Source organism: Mobula hypostoma, chromosome 14 (assembly GCF_963921235.1).
Source record: "Mobula hypostoma chromosome 14, sMobHyp1.1, whole genome shotgun sequence".
In the NCBI taxonomy this organism is placed as follows: Eukaryota; Metazoa; Chordata; class Chondrichthyes; order Myliobatiformes; family Myliobatidae; genus Mobula; species Mobula hypostoma.
This window is the reverse complement of record NC_086110.1, coordinates 37934720-37949060: the sequence shown is the minus strand read 5'-3', so window position 1 is coordinate 37949060 and position 14341 is coordinate 37934720. Positions and strand designations below refer to the sequence as shown.

The window sequence follows — 14341 nt, the reverse complement described above, 5'->3', positions numbered from 1 at the left end:
CATAGCTGAAATTGAAGTGCCACCATCTTCACAATTATTCACTGTCTTAGATTCAATTTCATGCTGGCATGGAGACCAAATTTGTAATGAAGAATTAAAGCTGCATACAAATCGATTTTTACAGATGACATTGAATAAGGAAGGCCAGGCTGTGCCAGAAATTAGGATGATAAAAACTATGATGGCCATAGAATGAGATTTGTTTTGCATTCTCAAGTGGCACAGCTGGCCTGAGGGGGAAGTTCCTTCAAAGATGCAACCCGCTACTCGATGACTGTGTGCTTGCTCTGTTGTAACTGGAGAAAGATACTGCCAAGCTGACTTAAACTCTGAAGATACCCAGTCATTGTAGCAATAACAAAATTATAACATAGCACCTCAGTGTGCATACGACCAATCATGTCTATTCATGGTTGCGCATCTTATCATGCTTTTGTACAATACCAGGTAGAGCAAAATAATCCCAAATGATCGGCACCTAAAAATGTCTACAGAAGTCCTATCCAATTATCATCTATGCAAGGATATGCAAAGATTTGTTTTAAATGAAGGTGCTTCCTTCTGATGGATGTTTAATCCAGAATATTGCCCAACACTGCAGGAACGTCGCTGCATTTCCTAGTCAGTGTTGGATTCTGGTCCAGCTTGTTGATTTTATTGTGTAACTTTACCTTCCATTATGCTTGTTTATATGTTAGTAAAATCACCTGTTTGTAAATATTTAGTAACTTGTCCTATATTAGGTTTTATATTTCTTTTACTGCAAAGTTGAAGTGTGACTCAAGTCAGTATGTAACTACAGCAGTTCAGATCAGTTTGCTGTATAAAAAGAAAGGACATGCTCATATTCCTTAGTTACTTCTTGCCCTGCTTGCTGATTCAGGCTGCTCGTCTTGTATTATGACGAAACGTCTAATATGATATGGCTGTAGGCATTGGGTTTGCGCCTTTCACTTGATTTCTGAAGAAACCTCTGGACAACATCAGATCCATCATTTGGGTGGTATGGGACTTAGAGGAAACTGCAGATAATGATGTATCCATGTGTGTGCTACTTTTGTCAGGATGCAGGATTTGGTCACTGAGAAGGTGGCCATTCAATCACCTGCGAGTGAGGTCTGGTCGCCTGACTGTAGTTATGGTCTTAGACGTACCAGCAGAAGTTGTTCACTGTTAACATGATGATGTATTTCCCAATTCAAACACTTCAGCTAAGTGAGGTACCCATTGGAAAGTAGCAGCTCATTGTTTTAGACCCCTTATCTAAGAAAAGATGTGCTTGCATTGGAGTGGATTTTCACAAGAATGATTTCAGCAATGAAAAGGTTAATGTATGAGGAGTGTTTGATGGCTCTGGGCCTGAACTCATTGGAGTTTAGAGGAATGAGGGGGAATCTCATTGAAACCTGGTGAATATTGAAAACGTGGATGTGGGGAGGAAATTGTGGGCATGTCTAGGACAAGAGGGGACAGCCTTAGAACAGAGATAAGGAGGAATTTCTTTAGCCAGAGGGTGGTGAACCTGTGGAATTCATTGCCACAGGTGGCTGTGGAGGCCAAGTCATTGGGTATACTTAAAGTGGAGGTTGATGGGTTCTTGATTAGGCAGGGTGAGATAGGTTACAAAGAGAAGGCAGGAGAATAGAGGTTAAGAAGGATAATAAATCAGCCATGGGTTAATGGTGGAGCAGAGTTGATGGGCCTAATAACTTAATTCTGCTCATGTGCTTTATGGCCTTGTATACCATCCTGGAATTCCCACCCTGCAACACGCCAAGCTGTTCTTATCAGCATAACTATGGAAAATGCTGGATGTCTTTATCTTTAACAGAGGTTGTACTGAGATTGTGAAAGGTAAGCACAACTTTAAGGAAATGCTTGGAATACTTCTTGGGTGTCACAGTGGAAATACTGCCTCACAACAGCTGGGAACTCAAGGATCAAGGTATATTTCTTATCAAAGTACATACGTGTTACCATATACTACCTTGAGATTCATTTTTTTGCACACATTTACAGGGAAAAATAATAACAAAATTTATGGAAAACTCTACACAAAGACTGACAAACAACCAATGTGCAAAAGAACACCAACTGTGAAAATAGAAAGAAATAATGCTGAGAACAAGTTGTAAAAGAGTCCTTGGAAGTGAGTCTGTGGGTCATAGAATCAGTTCAGAGCTGTGGTGAGTGGTGTAATCCATGCTGTTTCAGGAGCCTGATGATTATAGGGTAATAACTGTTAGTGAACCTGGTGGTGTAGGATCTAAGGCGTCTGTACCTCCTGCCCAATGGTAGTAACAAGAAGGCTATTGATGATGGAAACAACAGGAATTCTGCAGATGCTGGAAATTCAAGCAACACACATCAAAGTTGCTGGTGAACGCAGCAGGCCAAGCAGCATCTTGATGATGGATGCTGCTTTCTTTTGGCAGTGCTCCATGTAACTGTATTCAATAGTGGAAAGGGCTTTCCCTGTGATGGATGGGGCTATATACATCACCTTTTGTAGTATTTTCCATTCCCGGGCATTGATGTATCCATACCAGCCATGATGCAACCAGTAGGATTACTCTCAACTCTGCATCTGTAGAAGTTAGCCAAAGTTATTGGTGATTGGCTGAATCTACAGGAAATTCTAAGAAAGTAGAACTGTTGTTCCTTCTTTGTGATGAGACTTGTATGCTGGTCCAAGGAATTTAAAGCCACTTACCCTCTCCACTTCCGATACCCTAATGAGGACTGGCTCGTAAACCTCTGGCTTTTTCCTCCCTTAGTTGATAATCAGCTCCTTGGTTTTGCTAACATTGAATGAAAGGTTGTCATTGTAGCGCCACTCAACCAGATTTTCAATATCCTTACGACGTGCTGATACGTCACCAACTATTGTTGTTTTGACTAATGATAGTGGTGTCGTCAGCAAATACAGCACTGCACTTGCATGGGTTGACCTGGGTTCAGTACAGACCTTTGGTGCTCTCTGTATAGAATTTGCACATTTCCCTGTGATTGTGCAGATTTCTAATGCTTTGTATATGAAGGACTTAAAGCACTGTTAAGGAACCCTACCACCTAGCCCTTTGACCTACTACCTTCAGGAAGGCAATACAGGAGCATCAGGACTGGCACTTCCAGACTGGACAACAGCTTCTTCCTCTTGGTTGTGACATTGATGCATGCCCTGCCACCATTGGGATCTTGTCACTAAGACAGTTTACTATTTATTGTTTACCTACTCTATGCACTTCACATGCATTTTGAATTTTTATATGTTGTGTTTGATATATGTATTAGAGGTGCATGAGGCTTGGAGAAACATTGTTTCGTTTGGTTGTATACATGTACAGTTAAATGACAATAAACAAACTTGAACTTCCTGAGTACTCTAGTTTGCTTCCACATCTCAAAAACATGTAGGTTCATAGATTGAGCTGGCCGCTATAAACTGTCCATAATGTATACATAAGAAGCCAAATGTGGGGAGAATAAAATAACAGGTTCATGATTAGTGTAAACTTGCTGATTGACAGTTAGCATGGATTTGACGGGCTGAAGGGCTGTTTCTGTACTCTTTCAGTGACTCTAATGACCGCTACTGTAAGCAGTGAACTTATGAGTAACTAATCAAAGTTATTCTGCATAGAGTCAGGCACAGTAGTATGTACAGAAATTTGTGAAGATCTCTCTCAAACTTTATCATACCAATTATTACTGAATCAGATTCATGCAATTGTACAAATGCATGGTGATCATCTTACCAACATTAGTCCACGTGTTGTAATGGAGTTGTTCAGTTTGAAAAGAAATAATCAATGTTACCGTGATACTTCATTTAGTCAACCCATATTGCATGCTGTAATTTACTTCTTTTAAAACAAAAACACTTTTTCATTTGTTATAGAGTACAAAATAACAGGTTTGACAGGATTCATTTGCTGTGGTTACCTTATGGCAGACACCTGTGAGCAATTGAAACAAATTGCAGTGTATGTACTACAAACCTGTGTGTTTAATTTCAGACTTGCAAATTTCAAAACATTTTGAAGACAATTTATCAGTAACATCTGTCCATTTATTGATGTACCAAATAATAGTTAATCATTAAAATACTTCCTCTTTCAACACTATCAAAAGGAGTCAAGTGAGGCTTAAGGTTAAATGCTATTTGGTCATTCTAATGACTGAAATGTCAAAGTTATTCCAAAATAGATGATTTTAAAATTCAGCAAAGAATTACGAGCATAGAACCATAGTAACACAACAAAAATGCTGAAGTAACTCAGCAAGTCAGGCAGCATCTATAGAAATTAATAAACAGTCGATGTTTCAGGCAGAGATCCCTCTTTGGGACTTGGAAAGGAAGGGGGAAGATGCCAGAATGAAAAGGTGGGTGCAGGGAGGAGGGGAGAAGGAAGACTGGTGAGAAGGCGATAGATGAAGTCAGGTGAGTGGGGAAGGTAATGGAGTGGAGACGGAGGAATCTGATGGGAAAGGAGAGTAGACCGTGGGTGAAAGGGAAGAAGGGGCATCGAGGGAGATGACAGGCAGGTGAAAAGAACAGATAAGAGGCCAGAGTGGGAATAGAAGAGGAAAGGGGGAGGGGGAAATTACTGGAAGGAGAAATCTATATTCATGCCATTGGGTTGGAGGCTACCCAGATGGAATATGAGGTGTTGCTCCTCCACCCTCATTGAATAACATGTTGAAACGGGAATGGACAGAGGGATTAAAATGGTTGGCCACTGGGAAATTCCACTTTTGGTGGATGGAGCGGAGGTGCACGACAAAGCAGCCCCTAGCTAACGTCAGATCTTACCTATGTAGAGGAGGCCGCATCAGGAGCACTAGCAGGTGAAGTGTTGCCTCACCTGGGAGGCCTGCCTGGAGCCCTGAATGGAGGGAAGGGAGGAAGTGAACGGGAGGTGTAGCATTTGTGTCACTTGCAGGGTATGTACCTAGACGGAGATAAGCAGGGAGGGACGAATGGACAAGGGAGCATTCCCTGCAGAAAGCAAGAGAGTGTGGGGGAGGGGGAGGTAAAGGTCTGTTTAGTGGTACAATCCCGATGATGGCGTAAGTATCAGAGAATGATGTGCTGGATGCTGAGGCTTATGGAGTGGTATGTGAAGATAAGAGGAACCCTATCCCTGTTAAAGTGGATGCAGTACGAAGCTCTGAATTCTCCTCTTAGACAGATGACAGCCATTTAGCCCATCAGATACACACCAACTCCAGGAGACTAATCGAATTAGTCCCTTACCCCTTCTCCTTACTCTTTCTCCACCCTTGCTACTTATTTTCCCTCACATTTGGTCATCAGCTCCTCTTTGATTATTTTGTTCTATTAAGCAATAAATAACTCTAGAAACATGAGCAGTAAGTGAAGATGCAATTGTTCAGGTGAGATGATGAAATGAAATCCAATTGCCCTGGGTGGCCATAAGATCATGATATCATTAAAACAAAAGGGAGTTCCTCAAGTGATGCGATGAACACTTGTGTATCAGTGCCCACGGACTTTGTGTGCAAAGTAGGTTTCATTTTTTTTACATTGTTATGATCACCATAATTACATAACCTTTGTCAACTTACATTACTTAACTAATAACAGAAAAATATCATTTACTTTTAGGCAACAATTTTCTATTTTTAAATCAAATTCAATGTTCAGGACTGTACAAAATTAAGAGTTGAGGGAGCAAATCAATGCAGGTAAATCATTAAAACTGAAACCTGTCGATGTGGTCTATCAACCCGTGGTGGCTTTCGAGCCACCTCTAGTTGGTCAGCAGGAGGAGGAAGAGCTGAAGAAGAAGGCAATGATAAAGAGGAAGAAACGGTAGTGGAAGCAGAGGTGGCAAGGAGGAGGAGGAAGGGGAAGAGGTGCAGACCTCTAAACTGTCAGGCCAGCCACAACCCATTTCCCAATGTGAAGCTACCAGAGGCAGCCAGTTCACATTTAGAGAAGGTCATGGGGTTTGGCCAGAATCAAATCAAGCTTGTTCCTCCTCCATCGAGCATTGTGGTGGTGTTCTCCAGGCCTTCATCTCTTTCACCAATTGACTTCCCAGCTCTTTATTTCACCCCTCCCCGCCTCCCGGTTTCACCTAGCATCTATCATCTTGTATTTCTTCCTCCCCTCCCCCACCTTTTTACTGACTTCTCAACTTTTTCCTGCAGTTCTGATGAAGGGTCACAGCCCAAAACATTAACTGTATACTCTTCTCCATCGATGCTGCCTGGCCTGCTGAGTTCCTCCAGCATTTTGTGTCTGTTGTGGTGTTAACGTGAGATCCAACAGAGGTGTTAGCCTCCTCAGGCTACCTGCCCATTTTAAAGGTTTCTGCCATTTACTCCTCCCAGTTATTTCCATGCCAATCACTGTCGCGATGAAAATCATTTCCAGACTGCCTGAAAGATGGGGTTGAAAGCAACTTTTGTCCATGAGAATTATAACTCATCAAGACTGAAGATATACCATTAGCTATGACACAAGAGATTATTCTTTTTTTTTGGCGTGTGCCTGCGTGCGTGTGCGTCTGCGTGTCCATGCGTGCGTCCGTGATGATGTCTTTTTCATGGCTTTTACAAGGCGCTGAGCAAGAGAGACTGTGAGAGAGAGACAGACATTTTTGCAGTATTTTCCCTTTTATTTTACGAGGTCATGTTGCGATCTCGATACTCAACCCAGCACGGATGGAAATCGTACACGTGGGCAGACCCAACTGGTTTCGAACCCGGGAACTTCCGCTCCCGGGTCTGGCACCGATGTCGTTGTGCCACCAGTTGGCCCGACACAAGAGATTATTCAAGAAAATTTGGGCAACACACAAAATGTCAGAGGAATGCAGCAGGTCAGGCTATGAACACCAGCCTTGATGAAGTATCTCAGCCTGAAATACAGTCTGTTTATTCCTCTTCATAGATGCTGCCTAACCTGCTAAATTCTTCCAGCATTTTGTGACCATTGGCTCTGAAATATTTTGTAATGTCTCATGGTCATGAAAAATGCATTAACCAACAATTTTCCTCTTTCACGAATCAGTAGAATCCTTTGAACTGGCCACTGTCCCCAATCATGTTTTCGTATGGCAAGTGTCAACTTCCAAAGCCTTCTAATAATGCCAAGTCATACCAGTAATAACACTAGTTACAAATATACATGTGGATTATAGGAAATAGATTATATTACACCCCAAATATGGTCTTCTTATTGTAGATCTGGGATCCATCAAGGTCTGGTAACAGCAAGAGACTGAGAAGCATAATAGCTGCAGATCTACAGCCATGACCTTCTGAGAGTTTCTTGATGACCAGAAGCCAGAGGCAACAAACAAAGATCAGGATCAAAGAATGGAATAATGCAAATCCAAAAGCCAGCCAGTAATTCCTTAGTTTGTTCCTTACAGTCTAGTCACTGGAGATCCACAGAACAGCCAAAGTCACCAATATTTTGGGGCACTCACTACGACTGAAAACCGAACATTGAAAGCCCTCACCTGCTCTGTGGCCCAAGGAAAAGTCCAGGGTCCTCAGCAGTTTTAAAGGAACATAAAACCACCAATTGTTGTCACACATTTCATGACATTTCTGATTGTGAGCTAAATATTCCCAAGTGGGAGGGAAGGCACAGAATCTGGACATGCAAGAATTAAACAATCAGCATAAAATTTTTTGTGGGATAGCATTAAATCGCTACAAAAATTACAGCTTGTGAAATTTACCAAACAACCAAACAGAATGTTTATCGCCTTGAATGTCTGGAAATGCGTGGACGTGGCTGTTTAAAACAATGGGAGGTTTTCTTTTTGCCAGAATGCCGTTTCCATGCTCGATTTTGTCTCAGAAGATGATTACGACTCAGTTTCTTGCGCTCTGCATGTAATCTGATGCGTTGCATGAAACGCACGTGGTTTCTATGGAGCACACCATCTTTTCCGGTCAAAGAGAATGTGATTCTGGGGGCGTGATGAACAGTCCTAGAAAGGAGAAGAGGCCTGAGTTTAATAGGTTGCATAATATAAATTCTGACTACATTGGGATATTTGCTACAACAGCATGGTAATTCCTTTTTAGAAAGTCAGCACGTACTGTTTGTACGTTCAGATTGTAAAAATTCACCTCATCGTAAAAGTTTAACTCTTAATGCTAACTTAATTATCGGAAGTTTAACTACAATTTCCTGTATGACAAAACTATAATAATAGAATGGAATAACAATATGATAGAAAATGCATCATTTTCTTTTTTAAAAAAGACTTCTGATAAATAATTCACCAGATTATTTTACAACAGTCATCTAAACAAGAGATGTATTGAAAAGCCTTTCAGGAAATCCTCCTCTTCTACTTGCAGATAGTTAGTGTAAGGTATCGGTGACAGAGCCTATTAAACAAAATACACAAGAAGCTCAAAGTGTTATTTATTCAAGAGCTTTTCCAAGACAGCAATTCGTTACATGACAATTCTTAAGGGCAACAGATAAAAGATGACAGACCAAGCCTATCTTGAAGAAGTTCTCCTTTTCTACAATGAGAAAACAACCACATTCTGCATGCTGGTCAGTCCGCGGGGGTGATCCCGAGCTTCCTAATGTCAGCCACTTTAATTCTCAATCCCACTCCGATTACAACCCTGTCTGTGGCCTCCTCCACTATCACAGCAAGGCCCAAAGTAAACTAGAACAACATTTTATCCCTATCTGAGCACAATGCAACTTTGAATACACATTGAATTTTTCCAGTTTCAACTAAACTGCTCTCATCATCTCTCATTATCATGCTTATGTCCCATTCTCACCCCATCATCAAAAAATGCCTCACTAATGGCTCACACTCCCCATCATCCAATCAGTCTCAACACCAACTTTATATGGTCTTTTGCCTTATTCCTCACTCCCCCCACCCCCAGCTCTGCTTCAAAAACTAACATTCCTCCTTCCAGGATATGCCCCCTTCTCATTACTACCATCAGCGAGAGAAACAGTAGCCTGAAGATGGACATTCAATGTTTTAGAAACAGCTTTTTCCCCTCCACCATCAGATTTCTGAAACACTCTCTCACTGTTAGAGTGATTTTTGGGTTTAGGTCATTTACATTTAGCAAATGGCTTTGGCTGCCAGTCTTCTGTTCCTTGACAATGTATTGAGGATTTAATTTGGAACAATGTATTTCCTAAAAGCTATGAGTCCCAGTCCACAGATGATGTTGGCATCTGTGGGGTGGATGTGAATCGGAAGGTGTGAAGTTTGTATGTAGTTTCAAAGGAAGTATTATCTATACTTTGTAAATATGGAATTGTCCTTTATGTTTAGCACATAAAATACCAAATTAATGTATTATGGATTCAGTTTGGAACAATGGATTCCTAAAAGCCCAGTCCAGACGCTGCTGGCGCCTGTGGGATGGATGCAAATCAGGTGGTGTGAAGTTTGTATGTAGCTTCAAAAGAAAGCATTGTCTATACTTTGTAAATATGGAATTGTCCTTTGTGTTTAGCAAATAAACATCGAGCCCCACATTGGGCCAGCAGATCTTTCCACCGAAAGCGTCTCCGTATGATGCCTACTGTACCTGGATTTGTCGAATAAAGAAGCTGCTATATATCTACCAGTAGCTGTCTCTCCAGTGATTTCATCCACACTATAACACTCAGTATTCCTCTTTTCAGGATTCAAGATTATTTAATGCCATTTCCAGTACACAAATATAAAGGAGAACCAAATAATCATTTCTCTGGATCCAATGAGGCACAAAAAAATTAACAAGGTAGAGAACACAATAATAAAACATTAAGTATAAATATATAAAATGACATATATACATAGATAGATTGATTGTCCGTAAATTGACACTAGGCACTGTACATAAGGTGGCTGACAGGAAATGGTAAAGTAGTGGTGGTGGGTTAGAGGGTGGAGGTGTTGATCAGCCTTACTGCTTGGGGAAGGTAACTTTGAGTCTGGTAGTCCTGGTAGGGATGCTATGTAGTCTGTTCCTGATGTCATGGGACCAACAGTCCATGAGCAGGGTGAGTGAGATCCTTCATAATTCTACTAGCCCTTTTCCGGCACCTTTCTGCATACATGTCCTTGATGGTGCATTGGCTAGTGCCAGTGATGTATAGGGCAGTTTTGACAACCCATTGTTCAAAGTATATCTGTTATCAAAGTATGTATACTACTGTACACACAACCTTGGGTTCCGGATCCTTACAGGCAGCCACAAGAAACAAAGAAACCCAATAGAACCCACTGAAAAAAATAGACCGTCAAACACTGAATGTGCAGGGGAAAAGAAATCGTGCAACCAATAAAAGTACGCAAATAATATTCAGAACTGAAGTTCACAGCCACAAAGCCAGTTACAGCCAATCCAGGAGACCATTTGTTTCAGGCCGCAGTGGCAGTTCAGCACAGAGAGAAGTAAACCTGGCAAGCAGTGAGCTGAACACTGGCTCATCCCTGACCTGCTGAGTTCCTCCAGTGTGTTGTGAGTGTGGATCATCCCTCTCGTCTGACCCCGACACTTTAATCTTTTCAATCTGGCCTGGTGCTTAAACTGGCCAAATAGTGGGTCATTCCTCACACTCAGACCCAGGCCCTGCCACTTCGATACGTTCTTGGGCCAGGTCCCCACCACCTCAATCCGGCCTGTACGGACCATGCATCAACTGTCCTGCACCTTCTAGACTCAAGCTCACACTGCAAATGGTGGTTCAAAAGCTCAGCTCCAAAAAGGAAGTTACAGGCTATCGATTGCAGTGATTGTTTGAGACAAAGTGTGATTACTGAAGTAATTTGAAGATATATTTGTTACCAACAAGTCATTGCTGCGTTTCACCTGCGCCATCTTAACAGCTTTCCTGTTTGCCGCGGTGCAGTTTCCGTACCATGCAGGATGCTCTCTACTGCGCATGACATGAACACCTTCAGCCACCTCAGATAGTACAGGCATCGGTGAGCTTTCCTGATTGTGTGGAATGTGTTCTGGGACCACAAGAGGTTGTGCAAGATGTGCTGTCCCAGGGGATTAAAACTGCTCGTAGTTTCCACTGCTGTGCTGCCAATGTAAAGAGGGGTGTGAGTGGTGCACATTTGCCGGAACTCTATATCCATTTCCTTTGTCTTGCTGACACTGTGGAAGACGTTATTTACCTAGCAAGAGGCTTTGAGCTCTTCTACATCCTCTTTGTAGGGCATCTCATCATTGATTGTGATGAGCCCCACCAGCACGTCATCAATGAAGTTGACAGTGTGATTACCCAGATGTTTGTCCATGCAGTCATGTGTGAGGAGAGTGTATTGCAATGGGTGTACTGCTGCCACAAAAGCAACAAACCTGATTCTGATTCCTTCCCCCGTTATTGACCTGGGACAATGATTGATTTCTCTTTCCACAGAAGCCATATGACTGAGTTCATCTGGCACTTCTGGTTTTGTTTCATATTTCAGTATCAACAGTTTCAATCCGGTGTTCCTTCCAGGAACATTGTCCCATTGGGCAATTACCTGGAAGCACTCATTGTTCACTATGTTAGAATTTGTAAAGCAAAATAGAAAACTTTGCTAGACTGGTGACTGGTGATCCCAAGAGTTGTTGTATTTTAACTGGTGGGTGGATGGATTTGGCAGAGTTGAGTTAAAATTGGCAGCGTGTTGGAAAGCTGACGCGTCTAACCTGAAGAGAGATTGGCTGTGAATCTTCATCCTCTGAGAACAATCTTAATGTCATTTAGGAGTGCATGGTTTCCTGAGCTTCCTCATATTCTTCTGTGATTCAAAGCCTTTGGATGACCATATGACAATAAGATATAGGAACAGAATTAGGCCATTCAGCCCATCGAGTCTGCTCTGCCATTCCATCGTGGGTGATCCCAGATCCCATTCAACCCCATACACCTGCTTCTCGCCATATCCTTTGATGCCCTGACCAATCAGGAAACTATCAACTTCTGCTTTAAATATACCCGTGGACCTGGCCTCCACCGCAGTCTGTGGCAAAGCATTCCACAGGTTCACTACTCCTTGCCAGCTGAAGAGGTGACATGCAATTCCATACATAACCTATAGAAACCCCTCTCCTGCTTCTCAAATAAGTGAAAGGTTTCCTCTGCAGAAGTCCTGCTCACTGGTGGGTAGAAGGTACCTTTACTATATTTTGTGAGATGTTCACAAACTCTGTAGTCTAGCTGCCAAAGTCACAGCTACTACCTGCTGAATGCCCTCTGTAGCACAGGGGCAGTGTGATCTGTGTGATCTAGAAGAGACATGAGTAGAGGACGTCACATCACTAGGGGAGGACATCAATAGCCAGAGCCTCGGTAACCCAATATGACTGCCCCCCAGTTGTGTAGCCGGGGGAACAACACATACAACCTGTAGGAGGGTGCAGAGAGGAGCAGCTTCCTCAATGTAGCCGTACACCAATGGCTCAGCGTGCTGCATATCTGTGAGCTGTCGGGCTAAAGTCTGCTTTCTGCTGGCCACACTTCACCAGTGACCAAGACTTTACTTCCTTCATACCGGGCTTCCACTGGGAAGGCGGGGGGGGGGGCGGGAGGATTTGCCACATTTCCTAGTCAGCAGCCCACTGGGGACGTTGCTGTTATTGTAAAGAAAGCCAATTACAGCAGATTGGCCATCATTAATGTAAATCAAAATGAGCAGCTTTCTGTCTTCCTTGATCTCCAGAACAGCAATGGTGAAACCAAGTTGTGTCACAGGAAGAGACTGGCAGGTGGACAAAAGGAAAAAAAAATATGAATGTTCACAAAGACTCCTTTAAACAATATAATATCCAGATTGTGATTGATCAAAGTGGAGAAACAATATTCAGGATGGCACTGAGAAGCTCCAGTCCAAGAAACACACAGAAATCAAGAACACAATATGAGTGAGGTTGATGTTCTGGAGCATGTTGATATTAAGGGAGAGGAGGTGTTGGAGTTGTTAAAATACATTAGGACGGATAAGTCCCCGGGGCCTGACAGAATATTCCCCAGGCTGCTCCACGAGGCGAGGGAAGAGATTGCTGAGCCTCTGGCTAGGATCTTTATGTCCTCGCTGTCCACGGGAATGGTACCGGAGGATTGGAGGGAGGCGAATTTTGTCCCCTTGTTCTAAAAAGGTAGCAGGGATAGTCTGGGTAATTATAGACCAGTGAGCCTTACATCTGTGGTGAGAAAGCTGTTGGAAAAGATTCTTAGAGATAGGATCTCTGGGCATTTAGAGAATCATGGTCTGATCAGGGACAGTCAGCATGGCTTTGTGAAGGGCAGATCGTGTCTAACAAGCCTGATAGAGTTCCTTGAGGAGGTGACCAGGCATATAGATGAGGGTAGTGCAGTGGATGTCATCTGTATGGATTTTAGTAAGGCATTTGACAAGGTTCCACGCGGTAGGCTTATTCAGAAAGTCAGAAGGCATGGGATCCAGGGAAGTTTGGCCAGGTGGATTCAGAATTCGCTTGCCTGCAGAAGGCAGAGGGTGGTGGTGGAGGGAGTACATTCAGATTGGAGGATTGTGACTAGTGGTATCCCACAAAGATCTGTTCTGGGACCTCTACTTTTCGTAATTTTTATTAACGACCTGGATGTGGGGGTAGAAGGGTGGGTTGGCAAGTTTGCAGATGACACAAAGCTTGGTGGTGTTGTAGATAGTGTAGAGGATTGTCAAAGATTGCAGAGAGACACTGATAGGATGCAGAAGTGGGCTGAGAAGTGGCAGATGGAGTTCAACCCAGAGGAGTGTGAGGTGGTATACCTTGGAAGTACCAACTCCAAGGCAGAGTACAAAGTAAATGGAAGGATACTTGGTAGTGTGGAGCAGCAGAGGGATCTGGGGGTACATGTCCACAGATCCCTGAAAGTTGCCTCACAGGTGGATAGGGTAGTTAAGAAAGCTTATGGGGTGTGAGCTTTCATAAGTTCTTGGAGGTGCAGGATAAAGAAAGCATAGTTTCCTCAAGGGGAAATCTTGCCTGACAAATCTGTTGGAATTCTTTGAGGAAATAACAGGCAGAACAGACAAAGGAGAATCACTGTGAATGTTGTTTACCAGGATTTTCAGAAGGCCTTTGACAAGTTGCTGCACATGATGCTGCTTAACAAGATTTGAGCCCATGGTAATACTAGAAAACTACTAGCATGGATAGAAGATTGACTGACTGGCAGGAGGAAGAGTGGGAATAAAGGGGTCCTATTCCAGCTGGCTGCTGGAACAAATGATGCCCACAAGGGTCAGTATTGGGACATCTTCTTTTCACCTTCTATGTCAACAATTTGAATGATGGCATTGATGGCTTTGTAGCCAAGTTGGTGCAAGGTGGAGGGGCAGGTGCT

The 14341-nt window shown here is 42.8% G+C and overlaps 1 protein-coding gene across 2 annotated transcripts in view; it reads right to left on the bottom strand.

Annotated features, from left to right (window-relative positions):
- Positions 1 to 3843: 3843 nt before the first annotated feature.
- si:ch211-260e23.9 (uncharacterized protein LOC555795 homolog) overlaps positions 3844 to 14341 on the bottom strand; it is a 30996-nt gene continuing 20498 nt past the window's right edge. Inside the window, exon 4 of one of the 2 annotated variants that reach the window (XM_063066952.1) lies at positions 3844 to 7979. In XM_063066952.1, the coding sequence (XP_062923022.1) occupies positions 7745 to 7979 (235 nt within the window). In that variant the 3' untranslated portion in view covers positions 3844 to 7744. The remainder of the gene's footprint in view (positions 7980 to 14341) is intronic. The other variant, XM_063066951.1, reaches the window with a different exon arrangement.